The 19926-nt window shown below is 38.8% G+C and overlaps 1 protein-coding gene across 1 annotated transcript in view; it reads left to right on the top strand.

Moving 5' to 3' along the window:
• Positions 1 to 19926, top strand: part of LOC122798353 (solute carrier family 22 member 13-like) — a 714590-nt gene that overhangs the window by 98049 nt on the left and 596615 nt on the right. The window contains exons 2-3 of the mRNA XM_044067205.1: positions 10996 to 11099; positions 17822 to 17976. Coding sequence (XP_043923140.1) covers positions 10996 to 11099; positions 17822 to 17976 — 259 coding nt within the window. The remainder of the gene's footprint in view (positions 1 to 10995; positions 11100 to 17821; positions 17977 to 19926) is intronic.

Here is a 19926-nt window from a genome sequence, read left to right on the forward strand (position 1 = left end):
CTGCCCTGATCTACTGTGTGCGTATGGGGACCTATGTACCATATGCATGCACAGTACATCAGTAAAATGTGAAGAACACAAACACTAAAGTGATGCACAAAGACATTATTTAACAAAGGTAAGCAATTTCTTTCTTAAATAATGTCATTGTGTAATAACAATAACTCATTTCTGGATTTGGGTATCACAGGATTTGCCATCAGCTGGCTTTGTTTGATCTCTTGGGTTTCATCCTCATGATCAAACCACACTAACCAAGGGTAAATCCTGTGTTACCCACACCTAATCATTGGTTACTGTAAAAGTAAAGGACAACTCTATAAATGGTGTTTTCAGATCATGGCATTTTAATAGTAGAGTTGTATGTTAGATTCTATAGGGAAAGTGGTATATATAGTGAGATGTGTGTTTTTAATAAAGGATTCCATAAAACCTGACTTGGATAGGGTATGATGTGATCATTGTATTTAAAAGAACTGTATGAATCAGAGGTGTTATAGCAGTTTCATTTAAAGCAGAAATTTATAAAATAATAAATTGGAAGAGGTGTATGGCTATGAAATGGGAACCACAAACATTTAGTTTTAGAATATAATGATATTGTCCCAGGGAAAGAAGATAATAAGTTAACTTTTTATTTTGAGAATAAAAGAAAACAAAAAAAAATGGAATTGGATGCAGAAGTATCAAAAACAAGGCAAAAGGAATAAGGAATTACTTTTTTGCATGCATAACAGTAAGAATAACTGTTACATGGAATTTCTTGGGTCTATATTAATATGCCGAAAGTATTCTGTTATATAAATGCTGAGTTGCAGATGCTTTTTGTTAATGAAATAATCATCCACCTTTCTAATACAACTTCAACCAGCCCTTTCCAAACATTTTTATGAATGTATCGTAAAAAGAAGAAAGATTTGAGCCACATGCCCATTAGAAATCATTCATTCAAAATTTTAATAGTTCCCTTATTTTTGAAAATACAATAATTTACATAACTACAAGGAATTCCATCCTCCTTTGGCTCAGAGTAACGATTAACAAATTTCAAAGTCAATTTTTATAATGTCAGAAATAATTTTATTCTCTTTTTCTTCCAGCTCAGTAAATTGTTTGAAGCAATATTCTTTCATACCGCGCAGTTTATAAGAAATAGTATCAGCATTCATACTCACACAAAAATTCGGATCTATATTAGTATGCCGAAAGTACACAAACGCGAATCCCTAAAGGCCGACACATAAACGGCGAACTGCGAGTACACCGAACATCAAGAAGTGTGAAATTCAAAATATTGAATTGCCATAATTGGTCAACTCTACCACCTGCTACATACTGCCTACCCAAACAAAATAAATAATCCACACGTCACTCATCTGTACACTTCACCCATATATCCCGTATCCTAATTAAACGTGCATTACACACAAATGTATCTGAATATAAACAAACATCACCCAAGTATGGGAAAAGTGTAATTTATGTATCTATTTGGCTACACAACTGTATTACTATATAATAGCGTGGGACTGTAATTTAACCCTACTTCTAACCCTAAAGTGTAGGTTGAATGTATTACTATATATGCACTTACCTTAACCTGCACCCTAACCCTAAGGTCAATATCTATTGCACATTTATGTTAGTGAGCTATACTGGATAAGGGAATCTTCTACTGACGTTTTACCTTATTAAACATGGTGTGGACAGCTATGGCAATTTGATTATTTAAATTTCACACTTCTGGACATTCGGTGTACTCGTGGTTTGCTGTTTATGTGTCGGCCTTTAAGGATTTGTGTTTGTGTACTTTCGGCATACTAATATAGACCCGAATTTTTGTGTGAGTATGAATGCTGATACTATTTCTTATAAACTGTGTGGTATGAAAGAATATTGCTTCAAAAAGTTTACTGAGCTGGAAGAAAAAGAGAATTAAATTATTTCTGACATAAAAATTGACCTTGAAATTTGTTAATCGTTAATCTGAGCCAAAGGAGGATGGAATTCCTTGTAGTTATGTAAATTATTGTATATTTCAAAAATAAGGGAACTATTAACATTTTGAATGAATGATTTCTAATGGGCATTTGGCTCAAATCTTTCTTCTTTTTACAATACATTCATAAAAAATGTTTGGAAAGGGCAGGTTGAAGTTGTATTAAAAAGGTGGATTATTATTTCATTAACAAAAAGCATCTGCAACTCAGCATTTATATAATAGAAGAGGAATAAATGGAAACTAATACACCCATGGAAATGTGTGTTTGATGTCTTATTGTGGAAACTATCGATCTTTACCACAGTTCTTAACAGATGTACACTACAGGTAGTGTTTGAAATCATGCAAGCAGCCACTGTATCCCGTGTGGCTGCTAAAATGATTATTTGTACTTCTTGCACTGATCAACAGTTGTACTCAGACTCCCAAAAACAGAGATCACACCTCTGACTTACATGGAATAATTAGCACTTCTATACTGCTGATTGACACAGGGCAGCTTTCCCCTTTGTCTTGCCCTAGTTATGTCTTTGAAGGCTTAGATATAGACAGCGAAAGGATATTTTATAAGGGTGCAGACAGTTTTAAGTTGTTGGATTTTTATTGTTAATCAATATAGAAAAGCATTTGTCAGGTTATCACAGTGTGTGATGTTTACTTTATTGGAATACTTATGTTTGGGAGAAAATTCCATGTTTTGAATTATGGAAGTTTATTTTCAGGTACAGGGCTATAACTGAGTGGGGTAAAAGTGGATGATTGCCCTCTGCAAAAGTTGTTAGAAAGAGTGATTGGCAGGTGTCATTGGTGTGGGACTGGAATACAAGTTGTGGCTTCACACTGAGTTGAGGAGTGCATCTGTTTGGGGAACTATACAGAGTACCAGATGGCCTAGTTACAGTTCTGCTTGGGTAGTTATAAAACCTATGATACATATATATATATATATATATATATATATATATATATATATATATATATTGGATGAGAGATAGGAATGCAAAAAGGTTAAGACATGGTTACCCTTTAAATTTTGTATTGTGTGGCATATATACTAGGTGTTTTGTAGAATATGCAAGGAAAAAAATGGCCTTTTTAACACAGAACACATTCCTGGTTTAATGGTTTCGTGGTTTATATAGATAATTTCTTATTGTATGGGGACATTCTTCTATAGTTTATACGTTAATGAAAGTGGCTTTCAGCAGCTGGGGTTATGAATGAAGACAGATAAATGCCCATAGTATGGATTTAATGGCTGTATGGGCAGTGTTAAATTTGTTAGGCATTATTTCCTGGTTCCTATTGAATTGTTAACAGCTTAGGTTGTCGAATGCTTACAATGGTGAACGTCCACATCATCGAATTCTTTCCTCAGGAAAGAATTCACCTGGCCATTATCAGGGATTTGCCCTTTCCCCAATGTAGAGTGATCTCGGAGTTGGTATATTTAGTTAGGGGGGTGTGGGGTGCACAGCCCCCGACATCAGGGGGGTGGGGGCGAAGCCCCCACCATGTTTGAGTGTGTTTGTTTATTTTGTTTATAGATGGCCACCCGAATTCTTTCCCAAGGATGTGGCCATTTGTTATTGTTAGCTTTCGACGCTTAGGTGCCGATGATTAAGCATTCTACAACCTAAGCTGTTAATGTTATGATATAGATGCTTATTTTCAATGTTTGAGGGTGGATTTCGAATCAGAAATTATACAGCTTCAATAGAAGGGTGAAGTGAAATGGGACAAGTACAGAGAAATGGCGAGCTTTCATATGAGCAGTTTCCTTATTAAAAACTTTCATTCTGGGCATTGGTATACATTTTGCAAAGGTAATTTTAGTACCTGTTTGTCTTGAAGTACAGGCTTTTATAGGAATTTGAGGAAATAGGTGGAATTCTGTAAAAAGAGGTTTGATGTATCACAATGAAGTTAATAGGTTTATAATTTTTGGAATCTGTCTTGCGGCCACCTTTGTGCAATGGTACAGCTGTAAAAGTTATCCTTGCTTCAGGGCCATAATCTGTGGAAAGATTTAAACTGAAGAGGTTTAATAGGGAATTAGCTTAGTGGTGCCTGACATTTACTAGCATATTGTTGGTGACATTATCAGCTCTTGTAGAGCCATTAGTTTTTGTTTTGGACAGTGCAGATATAACACAGTCCAAGATGATTTTGGAAAGGGTGGGATTGTTGGTAGTGAGCAAAACAAATGGCTGGGTTAAGGCATGGCATTAGCACTGAATATGTCTGCAAAGAAATTAACAATGTATTGAGGATCAGAGTGGGAGACTAAGTCTGGTATAGTAATGGACATAAATTCTAAGTTTACTAATGGATCTAAAGAAGGCCTTGTGGTTAACTTTGGACTTGCTAGATGATCTGAGTTTATACTTGACCTTGCACTTTGTGATAGTGTGCTGAGGGTTTTATAACTCTATGTTATTCTGGAAAAGTCAGGATCTGTTGCAGACAGCCTGACGTTTTTCTCTTTGTTGTAAGCCTCATTTATATTGGAATTCAACCAGTGGGTTTATTTCTGAATTTACAGTTTTTCTTATGGTGAAAAGGAAAAGAATTCTTGATGCAACCATCCATAAAGGAATAAAAGTCAGAGGAGTATGCAGTAGCACTGGGTACTGAGTTATTTGGAGAACAACACCTTTATATTTGCCAAGAAGATTTTTAAATGGTAAGTTTGTTCTGGAGCAATGACAAAATACTACAGGGTTTTTGGGCTTCAAAGTATTTTTTAATATAGAAGACACTGTTAGGGGGTCAGATTTTACAAAGGAAGTAGTGACATTTAATACCTGTTTGTATTAGAGTACAGATCATTGGGCTTTTATAATAGCACAGGGAAGGGAGAAGCAGGTAACAATAAGGCCAAAGAAGATTGTCATCTCTGGTGGGAAGGGGACCAGTCTGATCAAAGGCATTAGCATTTTTCTGCATTTTCTTGCTGCCTTTAGCTAATTCTGCCTAAAACACTGTGTCAGCCCAGAAATTAGTAGTTTATTGGCCATTTTGGGCTAATTTCTAACTCTTTCATTTCCCTGCTATAAAAAACTGCATTTGCGTGGTTTTGCGCACTGGGTAGCGCCGGTCTGCTATTGTATAACTATACCTGGCTCCACAAAGTCTACTGTTCAATTTTTCCCTTGGAACTAGACAAACTTTCAACTTAAGCACTCAAACCATTAACTTCTCATACCGGCACTTGCTCAAAACTCATAGCAAGCACTAATAAACCTTAGCACTAGACCCGCCCCCTATACTGTAGAGAAGGAAAAGGGTCTCTATTTGACCTTACCAGCCAATCAGTAAAACAGTTCACTGTACCTATCCAGGCATGTCCAAAGGGCAGTTTCAGGTGTACTCTCCGGTCCAACTGGTGAATCTGGGAATTTTGAGGCAATGTTACAATTGCCTTATGTACACAGACAACCCTCTCCTCCTTCCACCAAACACTAACACATGCAAGAGATACAGTTATACAGCCAAATTGGAGGCTAAACTCTTTCAACCCAAGACTGGACCAAGCAGTCAAGAGGAGAAGGGGATTACTTGCATCACACCACCAGTCTCACATAGACCTATGAAACCAGCACCGGCAAAAAACACGCATAAATACATGAAAACATACTCGGAGGCTCTAAATAAAAATCTGCAAAAGCAACAGAGACCTCCAAAGCAGACATCTAAGCAATCTCCACCCCCCCCCCAACACAAACCATGAAACACATACTTCACAAAACTAATGTGCCGCACAATCACAGCCCTTAAGGCAAAATAACATACCCAACAAACTAGTAATAGGTGACTCTATAGTCAGGCACACTGACGTCCCACTCACTAGGCTGAACAAGAATAAGGTTACTGTTAGCTGCCTGTCTGGTGCCAGGATTCGCCACATAACATATGTACTCAGGTCACTCCAGAACAAGTACAAATATGACTCTGTCATTGTCCATGTTGGTGTGAATGAGCTGAGCCGTACCTCCCTGAACTACATGAAAAGTGACATGGAGGAGCTCTCTGATCATGTAGCCCAGGCCGGTATGACCCTGACCCTGAGTAGCATCCTACCCACACCAAGAATGATACCACGGTATAGAGAAAAATTATCAATTTCAATAACTGGCTAAACTTTCGGTGTCATTCAAAGGGGTTCCAGTGTCTGTCAGCCTGGGATGACATGCTCAACAAGCCATGCTGCTTCGCTAGAAATGGCTTGCACCTGTCACCCTTAGGCTTTCAAATACTGGCCAAGGCTCTTGTCACCTCCATAGTGCCTTTTTTAGGCAAGGCTCAAAAGACAAACCCACCGCTGTAAATAGCACAAGTAACAAAAAACTGAGGGTAATGCTATTGATTGCCAGAAGTCTAAACCTCAAAATGCACGCACTCGAGGCAGTCCTCAGTATGCAGAAAATCGATATATGTGCAGTAACAGAAACCTGGTTTAAGGCTGCAGAGAGCACCCCAGCTCTACCAGGCTATGACTCATACCATACATTTTGGCCACAAAATCTGGACGAAATACAAAAGGTGGGGGAGTATCCATATTCTTCAAGGATACCCACAACTCCAGGTTAGTGGCACAGCACGATGCTTCAGAGATCATCCATGTGCAACTAACAATGGGCAAAACTGCTATTCAAATTATAGCTTGCTACAGATAACCTACCATGTCCCAGGACCCCCACTCCGCATTCCTGGAAACACTGGGAAACATAAATGTCCTACCAAACACCCTGATATTGGGTGATTTCAATTACCCAAACAGTAACTGGGAGAACTACTCAAGTACAAACTCCCTTGCCCAACATTTCCTAGAATTTATAAACTCAAACACCCTGGATCAACTGGTCAACACCCCCACCAGAGGTGTCAACATATTGGACCTAGTCATCACCAACATGGGCGACCGGTGTTCCACACTGGAGGTCAACCCCTCACTGGTTAGATCTGACCATAAACTAATCACTCTGGATATCCACATTCCGCCACCACCCCCAGTCAAAGAAACCACCATGAAAAACTTTTCAAAAGCAAACTTCACGTTAATTAAGACTGAAGTGGGAAGTTTCAAAGCCCCCATGCTAAAGGATAATGCTGTCCAAGCTGCAAAACCCTTTACTAATGCACTCTACGGGCACCTACAAGAATGCATGGATCATGCTATCCCAAACAAAACCAAGACTCACTCCTGCAAGAAAAGGAAACCAGTCTGGTGGACCCCTGCCATAAACAAGCTATGCAATAGAAGGAGGAAACTCGTACAGAAAAGAGTAAAATCCCAAGAAGGGAAAACATCCCTGATCAGTATCAGCAAGAAACTATGTTCCCTCATAAAATCATCCAAGGCTAGCTTCGAAAGAAAAATTGCCATGGACTCCAAAGATAACCACAAGGCATTCTTTAGCTATGTCAAGAATCTAAGTGGCAATTCTCAGATCTGCTCAGAGTTAGTGCAGAATGGCATAAAATACACTGAACCGACCGATATAGCCAACATCCTGGCAGACAGGTTCAGTGCAAACTTCACCCCCCTCTCACCCCCAAAAGGGCCCATAACTATACCAGAAGAATGTAGTGCCCCTAAAATCACAGACAGGTTAAAACAACCCTCTCCAAAGCCAAAAACACAGCATCAATGGGACTGGACGGTGTCCCAGGCTGCATCCTACACGAGCTCAAAAATGAACTAACCCCTCACCTAAACACACTGTTTAAACTCAGCCTCTCTACAGGCTACATGCCCACAGAGTGGTGCACAGCAACAGCTATTCCGCTCCACAAAGGTGGAGCCACAACGGACCCTGGGAACTATCACCCTATAAGCCTAACTAGCTTGGTCTGCAAAGCTATGGAGCCCATCATCATGGATCCCTTTAACAGAGACATTGGAAATCTCCAAACACTGGACCGTACCCAGTTCAGCTTTGTTAAGAGCAGATCATGCCTCCTAAACCTGGTGGACTTCTTCGAGACAGTTACCAAGGCTATAGATGAGGGAAAGGTGGTCCACACAGCCTACCTAGACCTCACAAAGGCCTTCAGCACCATTCCTCACTCAGGTATTACAGAAAATCTCACCAGCCTGAACATAAACCCCTATGTCACGAGATGGGTTGCCAACTGGCTCATGGACAGAACCCACATGATAAGAGTTGCGGGAGCTAGGTCTGACTCTAAACTGGTTACAAGTGGCGTTTCCCAGGGCTCAGTCCTAGGACCCCTCCTGTTCGGCATATACTTCTAAGAGGTATAGGCAAGCACAGAAGGACTATGGCTGACCAAGTTTTCAGATGACTGCAAACTAGGGGCTATAACTGACTCTCCGGCTGACACAGACATCCTCCAAAAGGGTCTCACTGAGACAGATACCTGGTGTCAAAACCATGGCCTCAAGCTAAATGCCAAAAGGTGCATAGTCATCCCCTTTGGAAAAAACAAAGTACCCACAAACTACCACATAGGTGGTAGCCCCCTAAATATGGAAGACGTAATAAGGGATCTGGGGACCCAAGTAGATAGTAACCTCTCCTTTGATAATCACATTGCCAAAGTGGTAAGAAAATCCTTCTACGTGGCCCACCTAATTACAAAAGGGTTTGCATCCAGATCGAAAGATGTCATTGGGTACTTCTATGCATCACTCATCAGACCCATCATAGAGTACAATGCCCCATTTGGGATGTACCTTACAAGACACCTGCAACAACTGGAAAGACCACAGAAGTACCTCACCAAGAGGATCACTGGCCTCAAGCAGATGCCCTATGTAGCTCTACTGAAGAAACTCCAGCTGTACTTGGTTACATGCCGCCTACTCAGAGGTGATCTATGCCTGACATACAAGGCTATGTCCAACCCAGAATTGATGGACATGCACCACCTAAAGAAAACCATATGCCCTCGAGCCACATGCTCCAGGGATCTAAACCTCACCACAACAATAAATAGGACATGCTGGAGGGATTGATTCCTATCCCAGAGACTTCCCATGCTCTGGAACAAGATTCCAGTCTACATTAGGCAGAGCTCCTTGCTAACCCTCTTCAAGAGAAAACTTGACGAGTGGATGGGAAACAGAAAGTTTACCCCAGGGATCACTTCAATGGCTCTGCTGGACAGATGAACAGGGAGCTAATCTAAGGCGGCAGCGAAAACCAACACATTCTGGCTAGGCTTATAAATGCCTTTGGGCAGAAAGCCTAGTACCTACCTATGAACCTATGAACAACATTTGTATAGTACGCCATTTTATATTGAGGTAATTAAAGTCACCCATAATAAGTGTATCTGCTTTGATGGAGAGCTTTTTAACAAGCTTTGATAATCTATGTTCTTAGAGGAGGGCATAGAAGGGCACCAAAATTAACTGTGATATAATTAGCAGTTTTATTGAGAGTTACCTGGAGCTCTACAAGCTCCAACATGGTATCTTTTATAAATTATCATGAAACAATGTTCTCCCTAAGAAATATGGATATACACCCACAGCTATTGCATCTGACTGCATGGGCAGCACTGAACCCTAGTAAGGAAGGAGTGCTGCCTTTCCAATGGAATAAAATTTTTGTAATGTGTACAGATATGTATGTCTTCAAGGCAGACAGAAGCCTGAGGCACAGGCATTTTGCTTTTAAAACTTCTAGCACTGAACACTGTTAACTTTGATATTATTCATACTAGAGAATTTGCTAGGATGGTATGTTCATGAGCTGAACATTGACTAAAGAGCCACTACAGGGACAGGAAAGGCTTTAGCCAGCAAGTAAAAGCGACAAGACAAGAGGTGCAGCCCATCCTTGCCAAAACAGAAGGGTCTGTTAACCACCTCTCTTCAGTCAGACACATCGTGGGTCAACCTTGAATGACATCAGGTAGCCAGTGAACTACTACTTTATATTTGAATTTAGGCTCCATTCTTTGTGATGGTAAAATAATTCTTGGAGACTTGGGGGAGAGTTCAATAGTGTGTCACTGCATCTTCTCGAGGTTGGGGGTCTTAAGGTCATTCACTATTACACTGGTAATCAAATGGTCATTCTGATATTTAGGTCAGTGAGAGGTCTTACGCACCCTTGTAACATGCCTAATCCTACCACCAGAAGGACACCTTTTGTAACCCTGTCTGGTGATTGCAGTGGCAGGTGTCAGTACGTGTAACAGTTGAATCACCAATAACAAGGGCCTTTTAATTATATGCAGACCTAGGGAGCCCTAAGGGAGCAGGTTTGTAGTTTTTATGCCTCATAGCAGAGGTATGTGTGGAAGTAGGTGTGGATGAAATGTGTGAGTCCCTGGGTGGCTGAAGTTTGCTATGTGATGGTCTAGGATGCTAAGTCAGAAAGTTTATTTCTGTAGGCGGCACACATGAGAAGAAGCTTGATTCCATGTAGGGCAGAGTAATTAGCTTACAAATGGATTAGTAGAGTGCAGCAACAACACATTCGTACAACAGTGCAGTTGTATTTTAAAGAACAGCATCCCAGAAGTAACAGATAATGTAGTAAAACTGGTTCCATCCCATAAATTGATCGTCTTTCTCTGATTGCAGTATATAATCATTGTCTCCCTAAATGCACATTGGCACATCTAATCTGGCATGCCTGAAAAGTCTAGCATTGCACAACTCATGATAGATGCAGCAAGCATCCACAGTTTGAGTTTTGAGACTTTTAAATGTATAGGTAATCTGGTGATGAAATTGTCCCCTTCTCGTTAAAATAATGAATCTGCAATTTTTAGGCAGCAGAGTACAACATGTCCTTGAAAAAAAAGGAAATATCCTTTATTTCATATGTACATTAGACATTATAGTAAAGACTGAGGGGTTAAGTATCTATATAGCAAGGTTAGGCAACTGTTTAGTAATGTTTATGTAGACCTGTACATACCTGACTGCTTTATTTCTGAATGCATTGCAGTGTTTTTAAGAGTATAACTTTTGTTTATTGATTATACCCATATTTTTTTTCTTGCAGTTTGACCTAGTATGTGATAAAAGTGGATTTAATGCCATTTCTCAGTCTGTCTACATGGCTGGTCTTCTTGTGGGGGCACTTTTGTTTGGCCCTTCAGCCGACAGGTAAGAAGCACTTTTCTAAATGTTATAAAAGCTGTACCATAGTGTGGAATGTGTATGTGTGTGTGTGTGTGTGTGTGTGTGTGTGTGTGTGTGTGTGTGTGTGTGTGTGTGTGTGTGTGTGTGTGTGTGTGTGTGTGATATATGTCTATTTATCTGTCTATCTATACATGTATGTGCATGTGGTGTAGAATATACAATGGAACAGAGAGGACTAGTTTAAAATAATGTGGTTCTATTAAACAGAAACAGAAGAATGCAGGCTGTTGTTAAATATTCATGTGGAGTTACAAAAAAAACGAAAGTGCGTTTAGCAAGTACCATATAGCAGGGACACAGTCTGTATCAGGAAGTACCTGCAATCTTCTTATCATCTCTTCTACTGATTTTTGTTTGGTAGGAAAGATGTATTTATTCTTTCTGATATTTTTCTCTAGGTTCTCTTTACAGAGTATCTAAAATTTCTCCAAATCTTTTGTGTTTCTAATACCATGAAGGAATGGACCCCATTCCTAAGTCAAAGTATGATTAAAATTCATAAAATTAGTATTGTTTCAATCTTAAATGTCAGCCAGAAGTGTTCTTCGCAGCACCTGCAATGGGCCCAGTAATGACTCCTTCTGCAATTCGTACAGAGTTACATGTATTGGTAACATATCTAAATATGACTGTAGATTCTTTTTTATAAGACCCATTGCTCCTACTACTATTAGAACTGTCTGAGTGTCTTTCTTCCACATTGCTCTAGTTTCTGCCTGCAAATCCTGATATTTTATGACTTTGTGTCCCTCTGTATGCAAGACGTTGTAATCACTGGGTGCAGTGATTTCAATGATCAATGCTACTTTTGTCTTCTTTTCATGGACCACTACATCTGGTTTTCTCACATCTGTCTTTTGAACTGTTGGTAATGGGTGATCCCATGTGATGTAGACTTCATAATTTTCTATGATGCTTTGTGGGTCATGTTTCCATTGTTTTTCAGCTACTTCAATAGTATAATGCTTGCCCAATCCCCAGTGCAATAGTCTTGCCACATTGTTATGCCTTTCAGTATACAGTCCTTCTGCCATTAATATGTCACAACCAGCAACAAGGTGTGAGACTGTTTCCAATTTTGTTTTGCAAAACCTACATTTATTATTATTATATTTATTTATTGACATTTGTTGACTGGGAACGTCCACTGGGCCCAACGACCCATTTTCAGTGGAGACCCGGGGAGAAAAGCTCCATACAATCACAGAAATTCGTACATAACATCAGCTTTGAAAGTCAAAGTTTTTACATAATACAAATTGACGTAGATATACAAAACAAATACATATTATAGAGGTATACAATACAAAAAATAAACCCAGTGTGTTAAATTTTTAATAATTCTGTTTGTATATTCTCATAAGTAAGAATACTGTTTAATCAATTCTGTTTATTCAACCACAGAAATAAAGAAAGCAAGAGAAATTAGAAACGAAGACAGATAGTGTAAATTAAAACTATATTGACTTAGTTACAGTATTTGTGGTGTATAGTGGCCAAAACATTTAAGGTGGTTTAATCATATGACCACAAGAACAGACAAGGTTATTGAGATAGTGTTCTTTTAGTGCAAATTTAAATGTTTTTTTAAAGAGTCTAGTTGAGTAATAGAGAGAGGGAGAGCATTCCAAAGTTTGGCAATGGCATGGGAATAGAGAGACTGTTCAGCTCTTTTGTTGGGTTTAGTTATGGCTAAGAGTTGTTTGTTAGAGGACCTATGCCGAGTAGGGGTGAGTGTTTGTATTATAGTTTGAAGGGATGGGCAGTAGTTTGGATTATTTAGTAGTTTGTGGGTGAGAGTAAGTTGGGAGTAATGTAGGTAATGAGGGAACTCAAACCAGTTTATAGATTTAATGGTCAGGCAATGATGTGTGCGAGTTGGCATGTTGGAGACAAACTTGGCTATTTTATAGTAGCATGACTGCAGTTTGTTCAGGAGAGATGTGTGTAGGTTAGTGAAAATGGGGCAACCATAGAGGAGGGAAGGTAGAAGTAGATTATTAGGTAGTTTCAACTTGGTAAACTTGTCCAAATAGAGTTTATGCCAATAGAGTTTGCCAAGCTTAAAATGGGTCTTTTTGATTTGGCTGAGTATATGATTCTCAAAGGGTAGTTTGTCATCAATTGTGATACCAAGTAGTTTGGCTGTTTTTACAGTTTCAATTTCTGTATTGTTTTGAGAGGATATTTTAAAGTCTAGAGTTATAAGTTTGGTTGTGAAGAGTTAAAGTTTTGATTTTTTGGGATTAAGTAGCAGTTGAGCTTTGTTAAGCCAGGATTCGATGGAAGTAAATGCATTTTGTGTTAACTTTTGGAGATCTGAGGTGTTGTTAGAGGATGTAATTATTGTCAAATCGTCCGCATATTGAATGAGTGTACTTTGCAGAGATGCTTTATAGAGATTATTAATAAATATGTTAAAAAGCAAGGGCCCAAGAATAGACCTTTGGGGAATGCCTGTGTTGTTGAGTTGGTAATCGGATTGCTTAATTTGCCATCTAACAGATTGTTTTCTGTTATGTAGATAGTTATGGAACTAGGTTAGAGTATGTGGGGAGCAGTTTACAGTCTTAAGATGTAAAAGTAGCTTTGAGTGGGACACTGTATCAAAAGCTTTTGATAGGTGTAGTAGGGTCACTGATGTTAGTAGGCCTGCATCAAGAGCTTTGTATACAGTGTTGGTAAATGACAGTAAGGCTGTTGTTGTGCTGTGTGCTGGCCAAAAAACATTTGGGTGGGTGCGAGTAGGTTATCATCTGTGAGATGTTTTACCAATTGAGAATGAATACACTTTTCTAGAATTTTAGATAGAGGTGAAAATATAGAGATGGGCCGGTAGTTAGATAGATGACTAGTGTTACCGCCTTTGTGAAGGGGAGCAATAATTGAGTTTTTCCATAGTTGTGGGACATATGATTCAGATCCCAACAAGCAAGTGATGCAGCTGAAATTAATTCAAATAGGATGAATAAAAACACAAGTTTAATTAGTGCTTTCGGCGAGGTCAATGCCTCCCCTTCTTCAGACAAATTACATTAAAAACACAACGCCTTTATCCCAACGTACTCCTAGTTTAATTATTCAATTAAACAATTCCTTTTATTAAAGGCGCACTTATTTTTAAACCCATTCTACAAATAAATAATCATACATCCTTCTGCACTTTCTAAAAGGGCTTTCCAACCCAAAAAATAAATAAATAAAACTATTACTTATCCTGATGTCAGTCTAGTGCCATTAGTTAAGCACGCATGTTTTGAAACGGACAACTTTACTTTATAAAAATGGATGCTAATCTTAGACACACAACAACTTTTACTAATATTATTACTTTTGTTTAACCTAAACCTAGGCTATCGGTTATTGGTGTCTAACTATTCAATGCTTATGTATTAATACCATCATGTTAAATATTACTGTACCACGAAAAATCTGGGTTATATATGAATTTAGTAATAAAAAGTATGGGTCGAGACAGTTGATTGTGGAATTAAATTATTCCATATAGGGTAGGGACTTCTTTGTATTCACATTTTTAGTTAAATTAGTGAAATTTTAGGTAGAATGTTGGTTTTATATGTAAATGGGATAATTGCTAATATGAACTTTTTAATGCTAGAAGCTATGCATTTAAATTTATTTACATGGGTAAGGTATATAAGGTGTTTATAGCACAATTTTTAAAAATAATTGATTGTCATTTCTTAATGTTTTCGTGGCATTGTTACAGAGATGTTTATATCTGAGTTCAAGTTGTGGGGTTCTAATCCTATGCCATTCATTCCAGGCTTTATCCCTAGAGGTAGCTGTGATATAATTTATCAGTTCAGGGTGCATCTTATACATTTTTAAGCATTCTTTTATCCATGAATGTGGGATATTGTCAGATGCTTTTTTGTAGTCAGTCCATGCCATACTTAGATTCTTCCCCTTTTTACAGTTCTCCACTATGACTTTATTTAATAACAAATGATCCTTTGTTCCATATGACTTTCTTTCATTGCCCTTTTGTTCAACTGCCATAACTGAGTTTTCTTCTTAATGACAGAGTCTTCCTTGAGGAATGGCTCATGACTCTAAACTGTCTGACTTTAGCACTCCTGATGTAAACCACTGATTGGCTCAAATAAACATCTGTGGAACTTTATCTAACTAATCTAGTAAAGTTCCTGCTTTCTTAAAGGAGTAGCTCTATTTGAAGTTATAGATTTATTTACACAATTTACCACAGCAGTTTTATACTACCCGCAGTGGTGGTGCTGAGGTAGCGTTGTCACCTCACAGTAAGACACTGTCTGGTTCGATTCTCAGCTAGAGCGGCTTCTGCGTGGCGACATGCGTGAATGGGCGTACCTTCGTTGAAGGCTGTGCGTCAGGGCTGGTAACTCGGCATGTAAAAATCAACTACCAGTCATTAGCAGACCGGAGTTCCGCTGTGGCGACCCCTAACCGGAAAAAGCCGAAAGAAACAACAACCACAGCAGTTTTATGTATAATATTTACAACAGTATTATTTATATTCTTTCATGTTAGTTTCCCAGTTTTGTTTAATTTTGACATACCGGTCAGTGAAAACTATCACTCTGTGTAAATATATATATATATATTTAAGGATCTACTACAGTTAATCTAAACTTCAGTAGACCGATGCTGAAAACAATGATCACAAAAGGCTGGAAAAAAAAGAAAAAGTATCGACTCTCTAACAGGCATACTGCAAGCCACAACCATGGAGCATGCAAAAAAAACCTATTTCTTTTCCAGGGGCAGGCCCCCCTGTACCCCATATCCACGTTATTATATATGTGCTAACATTGAGATTACACAATCCCTGAAAAGGGGTATATTTCCCAAACCCAGGGATTATTAACCACAAACATCTGTTGACCATCTGTTCTGTTGAACAAACAGGTGACAACGTCTAGGAGTTTTTATTAATAAAAGCCCCCCCATATATATGTATATAGGTGTATGTGTATATATATATATATATATATATATATATATATATATATATATATATATATATATATATATGTGTGTGTGTGTGTGTGTGTGTGTGTGTGTTTGTGTGTGTATGTATGTATATGGGTCTACTTCAGTAAACTTAAATTTCATTTAATCAAACCTTATTTCAGCGAATGTTCACATTACCGGAATTCTATGGCTTGTGTGTGGATGATGCCTTTTTCATCTGGACAGGCCCCACTCCCCTGTTATATGACTTTGTTGAATATTTACAACAGACAACACATTTTTTAAGATTTACTTTTAATTTTTCAGCTGAGACTATAGACTTTTTGGATGTGAAAAGTACTTAAAAACAACATACCTTAGACACAGGTTTATAAGAAACCATGCAGAAGGTGTAGCACAATGCATAGACAAAGTATGCACCCCAAGCACATTCCCAGGAATGTCGTGAAGGGGGAGTTTCTTAGGTAATGATCAGATAATGTTATCTGCTTTCAGTCAACTTGCTAGTGACCTGCTTAGCAGAGGCTACTCTGAGTATGAGACAGACAAAGCAAAAAGTGATGTTATATCACATAGAAAAGGATATACTAGACCTTTTTTCTCATCTCAGGATGATATTAACAAATGAACAGCACTGGTCCCACAGGTTAATACATTAAGAATGAGTGTATGATATCAGTTCTGTATGCAATATTATTAAAAGGCACTGGCATGTCTTAACCTGTGATGACAGAAACAAATCAATTCTAGGAGACTACCAACACATCCCTTAAGAAAATGTTATGCTATAAACCTTTTGCTAGGAAACAACCTATAACAAATAGAAAAGGTACACACCCCTGCAGACACTGTAATATGTGTTAGTATGTGTTAACAACTGAGGTTTATGAACATCCCACAACAAAGCATGCCTATAAGCTTGAGTTTTTGTGAATTGCAAGAGCTGTGACTTGGTATATCTTGCAATCTGCACAACATATAGTAGGTTTTATATTGGTAAGACAAACAGAATGTTTAAAGACGGTATTCGTGAGCATATTTATGATAGCTCCAGGAAAGACAAAAAGAATGCTTTATGTAAACGTGTTAAGTGCTGGAACTACACATATGTTTAAATTTCTTGTATAACAGCTATTGAATAAGAGCATTAGGGGAGGTAATGTTACTAATAAGACTGAATGTTTAGAAACTAAATGGATCCTAGAAATGCAAAGTGACAAGGGAAACGGTCTGAATGAGTATGTTCCCTTAAGACCTTTACTCAGGACATGCGATCTGAGCAGGTAACTTCAGAATCTTTATATCTTTAAATAGTCTCAAGCACTGTGTTAATTAGCTCTGAGGAAGCTCCAGGACTGGAGTGAAAATGCTTGTCTGTTTTACCTTGTGTTTTATTTTGCTATTTTTATTTGTTTTATCACTTTTCATTAAAAATACTAAATTGTCCACTCTTGCACTGAAAATATTTGTAAATGTAGTTAATTCATCTAATTTGTTATACCGACTAACTCATTTTATAGACTGTACAAAATTTCTGTTTTTGCTTTGTATCTGGACTGAGTTCCTTCTGTACCTTTGAAATAACTTTGTCCTCTTCACCAAAGAGAACAATAGTGTATTGTGCAGACACTGATTTCACCATTATACCGTTTTCCTAAAATATAAATTCCAGATGTGCGTCTTTATTAATTTAATTCTCTCTTTTTTAGATTTGGTCGCCGTCCTTTGGTTCTGCTGTCAGTATTTCTGAATGTGGCTTTTGGTGTTGGAATGGCATTTTCACCAAATTTCTATGTACTTACTGCCTTGAAGTTTGGTATTGGAACAACTGTCTCTGGGATCTTGATAAACACATATGCATTAGGTAAAGTATTTGCAGCCCTCCATTTTCCCACCTATTTCTTTAGTTATATAATATCAATAATGGAGTCTGAAAAAGCATCATGGTCACATATCTGGCAACACTAGTTACTATCAAAAGTTAGCAAATGTAAAGTGCATTTGTATAAGTAAAAAATTTACAGTTTATATTTTGCTATGTCACTGTCTGGTGTACCAACACATTTTTTGTAACTGTCCTAACCACCGTCTTAACTTCATAAAGATAAAATGAAAACCCATGATGTCTGTGTCCTATTCTTAAATTTTTACTGGATATAGGACTAGATCCAGAAGTTCATAGGGTCTGTCTCTCTCTATCAGTTAGAGACATAGGTGCCAGACCTGCGGTGAATTTTCAACTACCCATCCATTGGTCCAAGTTGCACTTAAAAAGGGATAGTGAGGAACTCTGATTCTCATGGATGAGGAGCCTGTTCCATAGAATGGGAATTAACTGAGATATATCTATCTCACCAACATGTCCTATTTATTTCACAAGCAAAATTTAAGTCTTTTATCTAGTAGTTCTGATGAACCCAGCCACTGGGGATGCACAAGCCAGTGCATTTCTTTGTGCCGGTCCCAAGCCCGGATAAATGGGGAGGGTTGCGTCAGGAAGGGCATCCGGCATAAAACTTCTGCCAAAAATTACTGATGCGGAGAACTTTTCATAATTGGTTCGGTCGAGGCCCGGGTTAACAACGACCGCCACCAGTACTGTTAGCCAACAGGGTGCTGGCGGAAATTGGGCTACTGTTGGCCGAAGGAGAAGAGGAGGGCGTGCCCAAAGGCAGGAAGATAGGAGGAAGGTTAGGAGTGTAGCAGTGAGGGTAGGAACTTTGAATGTTGGCAGTATGACTGGTATAGGAAGAGAGCTAGCTGATATGATGGAGAGAAGGAAGGTTGATATATTGTGTGTGCAAGAGACCAGATGGAAGGGAAGTAAGGCCAGGTGTTTAGGAAACGGGTTCAAATTGTTTTATCATGGTGTGGATGGCAGGAGAAATGGGGTAGGGGTTATACTAAAGGAACAATATGCCAAGAGTGTTTTAGACGTGAAGAGAGTGTCTGACCGAGTGATGTTTATGAAGCTCGAAATTGATGGTGTAATGATGAATGTTGTTAGTGCATATGCTCCTCAAGTTGGGTGTGCGATGGAAGAGAAAGAGAAATTTTGGAGTGAGTTGGATGAAGTTGTGGTGAGTGTACCCAAGGGTGAGAGACTAGTGATTGGAGCGGACTTTAATGGGCATGTTGGTGAAGTGAACAGAGGGATGAGGAAGTGATGGGTAGGTATGGTGTTAAGGAGAGGAATGCAGAAGGTCAGATGATTGTGGATTTTGAAAAGGATGGACATGGCTGTGGTGAATACGTATTTTAAGAAGAGGGTGGAGCATAGGGTGACGTACAAGAGTGGAGGAAGATGCTCACAAGTTGATTATATACTATGTAGGAGGGCCAGTCTTAAGGAGATTGGAGACTGTAAAGTGGTGGCAGGTGAAAGTGTAGTTAAGCAGCATAGATTAGTGGTATGTAGAATGACGTTGGTGATCAAGAAGAGGAGGAGGAATGTGAAAGCTGTGCCAAGGATTAAATGGTGGAAGTTAAAAAGGGTGATTGTGAAGTGGAGTTTAGGGAAGAGTTAAGACAGGCACTGGGAGGCAGTGGAGAGTTACCGAATAGCTGGGTAACTACAGCAGAACTAGTAAGGGTGACTGCTAGAAAGGTGCTTGGTGTGACATCTGGACAGAGGAAGGAGGACAAGGAGACCTGGTGGTGGAATGAGGAAGTACAGGAGAGTATACAGAGGAAGAGGCTGGCGAAGAAGAAGTGGGATTGTCAAAGAGATGAAGAAAGTAGACATGAGTATAAGGAGATGAGGCATGGCAAAGAGAGAGGTGGCAAAAGCTAAGGATAGGGCATATGGAGAGTT

This window comes from Protopterus annectens, chromosome 3.part1, assembly GCF_019279795.1.
Source record: "Protopterus annectens isolate FY-2018-M chromosome 3.part1, PAN1.0, whole genome shotgun sequence".
Lineage (NCBI taxonomy): Eukaryota > Metazoa > Chordata > Ceratodontiformes > Protopteridae > Protopterus > Protopterus annectens.